Source organism: Eurypyga helias, unplaced genomic scaffold (assembly GCF_000690775.1).
Source record: "Eurypyga helias isolate BGI_N326 unplaced genomic scaffold, ASM69077v1 scaffold20707, whole genome shotgun sequence".
NCBI lineage: Eukaryota > Metazoa > Chordata > Aves > Eurypygiformes > Eurypygidae > Eurypyga > Eurypyga helias.
Window position 1 is genome coordinate 1 of NW_010261359.1, and position 6,390 is coordinate 6,390.

The 6,390-nt window shown below is 48.0% G+C and overlaps 1 protein-coding gene across 1 annotated transcript; it reads right to left on the minus strand.

The window, feature by feature from the left end:
• Positions 1-898: 898 nt before the first annotated feature.
• Positions 899-5,521, minus strand: TDRD5 (tudor domain containing 5; the record flags this gene model as incomplete). The annotated part of the gene is made up of 5 exons (XM_010155351.1): positions 899-1,060; positions 1,650-1,850; positions 2,679-2,745; positions 4,206-4,412; positions 5,301-5,521. Coding segments are annotated over 5 exons (858 nt in total), but the record flags the coding sequence as incomplete, so codon positions are not given.
• Positions 5,522-6,390: the final 869 nt, after the last annotated feature.

Genomic DNA, 6,390 nt, shown 5'->3' on the forward strand with positions numbered 1-6,390 from the left:
TGCTAGCCGGAATTAAACCATGACACCAGAAAAACAGCCCAAGAGCAGATCACTGCTGGACACTTCAACAGCTGACATTTACTTGAAAAGGTGCTTTGGCCCCTGTAGTAAAATGTGTCATGAAAACACTACAACTTAACACAGAAAAGCAGAGTCACCTGTAGACAAGCGTTCCTGGCGTACTACATTAGACTGCAGTCAAGCCCTGGGGTTTGCTCCCTGCGTAACCCCTCTGTTCATCAGTTTCTCCATCTGTTCATAAGCAAGGGGCTCTTCTTTTTAAGAAAATCTGAAATCCAAGGTGAAAAGCAGTATCCAGATCTGGATATTGTTCACCTTCATCTTTTGAGTAAAACTGCAGTTGTACATAACCTCACTCCCTGCAACAACCAGGATGGCAAACCGCTTCCGTTCAGCTAAGTCTAGAACAAGCAAGACCCTGAACGCAAATAACACCCCATTAGTTCCTCTGGTCTCTTCCCACACCTAAATAACACCCCAAGTTATTACACATCCTTTGCCAAACTCCAGGGATGCGAGGGGAAAACACACCACTGTGGCTCCTGGGGCGCAAACCATGAAAGCGCCAAGTCAAACAGACCTCGAGAGTCTGGTACCAGTCTGAATTCTCAAGAGTCCATTCTCCAACTGAACAATTATGGGGCATGTTGGAGGTTAGAGAAATCACTGAGCTCAAGGACTCCCTGAAGTCTGCACAGGGATCAGAGGACAAGCAGCTAGGTATGTATTTAGGGTTCACGTGTAATTGTTTTCATATTGTGGTTCCGCTTGCTTTTTATAAAAGCCAAAAACTAACTCCACAAAAAACCTGCATGGGACTACACCAATCCTAAACCAATTGCAGTGAACGACAGCTGTGCCACAGCCAAACTCCCACCTGGCCACACAGTTCATCCCCATCCAGCTTTGAGGGTGCTCTTTCACTGTCTACATCCAGAGATTCCTGCTGCAAGCAAACGTCTGGCTCTACCAGCTCAGTGTTCTCCTGCTTTCCACTGGGCTGAACATACAAGGCCGAGGGATTCAGTTCCTGGAATCCCTAGAAACAAACAAAAAACTCAGTAGAGTCAAGAAAACCATGTTGTAACTACCACAAAGAATAAGAAGGATCCAGCAAACGTCTGAAAGGTTTTACGAAGAGGCACGCCACCCACAAGGTAGCTCGGAATTCTCGCAGAAATTTTAAGTCTTAGTATGAAAATCAACTCCCTTCCCCTTTCAGGAGCAAAATTACTCGGCATAAATGCCCCCTGCACCAGCTCACAACCTGAATAAACCAATTTAACTATCCTGTTCTGCACTCAACTGCCCCTGCCACTTTGAACAATCTCGTTAATTGCTCGGATGAATGAGGGGCCTCCTAAATTATGCCTAGGAAAACTTGCTGGAATTAACAACATGTAGCCAAGTAACTAACACAACCCTTAACCGCCTCCCAGTTCCACCTCAGTTTTCTCTTAAAGCAAGCTCCCACCACGGACTTTGACACCGTGGGATGCTGTCACAAAAGGGCAAGTTACGGAAAGCAGGGAATACCAGTTTTACTCTTCACAACTTGCTTCCAGCTCAAGATCTTCCCATTACAGGCACCCAATCCATCCTTTCCCTGCCCTTCCTTCCAGCAGCACCTGGGAAGGAAGGTTCTCTCCGCAGACATCGGCGCACCCCCCATCCCTCAAGACGCAGTGGAAGTAGATATCCTCCTTGGTGGACGTGTCACACAGGAAGAGATGCAAAATGCCGTTCACGTACTCATCCACGATGCCCACGAGCAGCTTGGAGACACACAGCTTCTTGAAGAGGAGGGTTGCTGCGTTGGACCACACACCCTGCAGAAGAAACAAGAGTAAACAGACCAACATCCTCCGCCTGAGACTTTCCCTTGTGGGTACTTGTCCAAAAGGTAATTAGCTAGGTCGGGCTAGGGGCAAAACTAGGAAAACCAGGCAGACAAGCTTCCCAGGCCTGAACTAAATCCAACTGCCCCAAAGCCTGCAATGCTGATTACACTGGCAACGGCCTTCCACCCTCAGTATCTGTTTTCGAACACGTTTTGATGGCATCCACCACGTATTTTATCACAACTGCCTAAACTACCGCTGTGGGTTTTGGTTTGTATGGTTTTAATTCCTGGAATCACGTGATTATAAACGTTAACAGCATCAGAAATTTTTAAGACGCTGCTAATGTAAACTGTGGGTTTTGAGGGTTAAAGAATCACAAGAAAGAATATTTAAAAAATATCTTTACCACACAGAAACAGCACCTCTGCTCACACGCTTTCCTTGGGAGACCGTATGTCTCAGGCTTCTTGACCAGCACACAGACACTTTCTGATGGCCTCTACAACCCTTTGGCTACGCTGACTGCACCAAACCAACTCACTTAAAGCTCCATCCCAGAAGAAATTCCTAAAACAGAGGGCTGGAGGTACCAAGGCTTCGGAAGGGCTCTGGAGAACTACAGGCAGAGTCTCTCTGTCTACCTTGCAGACAGAGAGACTTCCACAGTCATTTCTCTGCTGAACAGGGCAGAAATTCTGCTGAAAACATCAATGGGGCCTGAATTAATCCAAAGGTTTGCCCTTTTCGGAAGGTAAAGCCAACCTCTACTTGTGGCTCTTACATCAGGAAATGAGACTGCACACGAACCCATACCTCCACGGGTTTTACCCACGCCAAGGAACACGGGATGGCCTGAGCGGGGAGTTTCAAGTAGCACCACCTGCAATACAGAAGCAAGCCATCATTCCAGAAAAAACACATCAAAAACAGGCAGCAGAGCAGAACTTCCCCCTCTTCTGGGTTTTAAAAATCAGTTTAGGAATAAAGCAGCACATCAGATTTTGTACTTATAACTAAAACTCAACAGCAGCTTTGGCAAACACTCCATACGCAGAGAATGGGCACGGAAACAGCAGTAAGAATTGATTCCTGATGCCTTCCTTTGCCCAAGCTTCCTCCCATCAAATCCTCTCAGGATTAGAAAGTTATGGACAGCGCAGTGACTTTTGTGCCAAATAATGCCAGTGGCCAGACATGGATGGAAGCGAGAGGGGCAAGAAGCAAAAGGTACTGAACTGCAGAGGAGAACAAGCACCCCGGATGCTGCAAAGGCATCCCGCTCAGGCTGACGGCTGTTCAGGAGGCGTACATCCATTCTCGGAACCCAGGAAGGAGGAGTAGCGAGTTTACCCCAAAGTGACAGCAAGCAGCAAGAGGAAAGTCGGAGGAGTGAGGGCAGAAACAGGAAAGGATTTAGCCCAACGTCGCTGTGAGGGAGTAACGGACAGGGCTGACGAGCAAAGCGGCCCGAGCAATCAGCAAAACAGGTCTTAAACAATGTCCCCTCAGGCATGTAAGCAAGGAAACGGCTGCAAGGCACCATTATGGAATAAAAACCCAGATCCTTCCTTGGAAATCTGCATGCTGGGATGCCTTTCTGAAGAAACACAAGCCAGTCAGCCTCACCTCGATCCCTAGGAAGGCGATGGAACTACTAATCCTGGGAACCACTTCCAGGCACATGAAAGACAAGGCGACTGGAAGCAGCCGGCACGGATTCACCACGGGGAAGTCAGGCTTAACCAACCTGATGGCTTTCTACAGGGAAACAACTGGCTTAGCCGGAGAAGCTAAGGAAGTAGGAGCTGCATGGAGAACCAGCTGCAGATGCCAGGCCCAGAGAGGGCAGATCCGTAGTCCAGTTGTTGGAGGCCAGGAGCTAGCAGTGTAACCCAGCGGCCACTGCAAGGTCTAACACTGTTCAACACCTTCATCAACAATCTGTATTAAGGGGCAGAGCAAGTCTGCTGACGATACCAAACTGAGAGGAGCGGCTGAGGCACCAGAGGGTCATGCCGCCACCCCAGGGGACTGCAACAGGACAGGGAAACGTGCAGACAGGAACCCAAGTTCAACACAATCCTGTGCTTGGGGAGGAACATCATCAGGTGCCAGGACACGACGGGGACCGACCAGCTGGCAAGCAGCATTTTCACTCTGGGGTTACCAAGAACTGGTTGCCCGGAGTCTCCATCCGCGGAGACATTGAGAAGCCATCTTGCCATGGTCCCGTGCAGCCTGCTCTAGCCATCCCTCCTGAGCAGGGAGAGTGGACAGGATGACCAAAGGTCTCTTCCAACCTCAACCACTCAGTGATCCCATCACCCGTGTGTCACTTACTTGAGGAATCTCAGCAAAGACTTGCGGACGATTTCAAGGTTTCCGTAGTCTGGGTAGAACACCTCTACTTCCCGGTCGTTGATCACACGGTGGATGATAACGCGGTACCACCACTTCGAGTCCGTTACACAGCAAAGCTGTCCAGGCTGTACTGAAGACTCGGGCATGATGTAACGGTCAGAAACAAGTTTGTTTGAGTAACAGTGTCTGCAAAAGATCACAAGGAGAAACCGTGCTTGGCAGGATGCAGGAGATGAACAAAGAGAAAGGAACGGGGCATCAGAAGAATCCCGATTTCCCAAAGTCCCTGTGACACGTATTTTCAGGAGTTGTTTTAACAGATCCTTTACATCTCTGTTCTGTCACACTTGAACTGAAGTGACAAAAAAACCCCCGCCAAACCAAACTTGTCACATTTGGATTACGTTCCTGGGGTCCAACAAAAAGGTGAATGAATGAGGCTTAATCAAAGGCTAAATACAGTCATTCTAGTCATTAATTTTTAACATTACCTTGACACGTCAGTGCTTCTTACGAATCAGGTCCAGGAGTACTGGCTCACACACAGAGTATCTGCCTGCAGAGTCTGTTATCACACTTACATGTGCCTCACGGACATCAAGCACGCACTTTGGTGCACGATTAACAGCAACTGTAGCGCTGTCACTGCGGAACAGAATCCCAAACGCACAGTGTAACTGACCCAAACAAAGCCACCGACGGGGTTTCGCTTTCCAATATAGGCATGACAGAGGCTTTGCTTTTTCCTAAGTGTTGGAGGTGGGAGTAAAAGCCTTAACTGAGCACATCAGCAACAGCAGCACAGACAGTAGAGAGATGCAAAGGAATTCTGAAGTTCCCTTCCATAACCTTTCCAGACTTTTGAACTTCAGGACTGCCTAGGACAGCCAAATGACCGTGAGTTGCTATCAACCACACCTGCAAGTTAAAAGCGTCGTGAGGGTGTGTTTGAGTGCAGCTCTGCACCAAGGAACCCAGCAGTGACCGTAACCCAAGCTGGGTGCCCTGCTCCCTCAGTGCAAGCACACACGCAACGGGCGGTCGTACTGAACCGGTGGCACAGCATGTTCCCACCTCATCTCGATCATCATATCCCGCAGTTTATCAGACATTTCCTGGCTGCAGATGCGGATGTAGAACTGGCTAGGAGAGACGATGAGTTCCACAAAGACTCCCACCAAACAACCTCTCTCCAGTGGTGGTAAACTGCAAAGGCGTCTGTCCAGAACCACATCGGGGGGGATTTCTGGAGTCATTATCAGCTTGGCTAGTAGGGACTGCTCCAGATCTTGAGGCTACAAAGGGATAAGAGGAAGGTGGCACTCAGATGCTTTGTCACACACTGAAGACACACGACTGGCCTTCCCATGAAGGCAAAAAAAATAGTTCTGCCTTCCCAGGGACCTGTGAATTGCTGAGTATCAGAGAACACCAACAAATTTGGTATTAAAACTTTTCCTGTGATATAAGCATTTATTTCACACTCCCTTCCCTCCTTCCTTCTTTCTCCCCTCCAGTATAAGGAAGGGTGCAACAAAAATACCTTGCTCATATTCCTGCAAGGAACATAGGAGAGGAATCAGAAGGAACGTCACACATTTAGACAAAAGTATGGAACGGCCATTGCTAAAAACAGCACACCTAAACAAAAAACCCTCACCAAACACAACCCATCTGTTTGTTGGGTTTTACCCCAAAGATGCTATTTCTAGGTTCTGTGACCATGACAGAGCACGACTGAACCAGCAAAACTCTATGTGAGAGCAATTCCAGAGTGATGGAAGGCGCAAATACACCTCACTTTCACAGCAGAGCTATTTCCCCAGGATAAAACCTAACAAAAACATACAAATCCTCTTCTTTTTCTCTCTAGACCAATTTGCACATGAGTTGTTCGCACAGCTTACAATTCTGCGTTATTCTTTAACGGCTGAAAACTTCATTTCATTTGTGGATAGGAACCTTAAATCACGCGGCACCTACTTCTTGCCGCCTCCAGAGCTTGCTTTTGTGCCAAGAACAGCACTCCTCCAATGATCAGAACTCCAGATTCATTCGATTTTACTCATTGTGAATATGCTACAAGTTACAACTGCATTACACATAAGCCAAGGTGTGGGAGATTGGTCTTCCAGCACACACCTGTCGTGGTTTAACTCCAGCT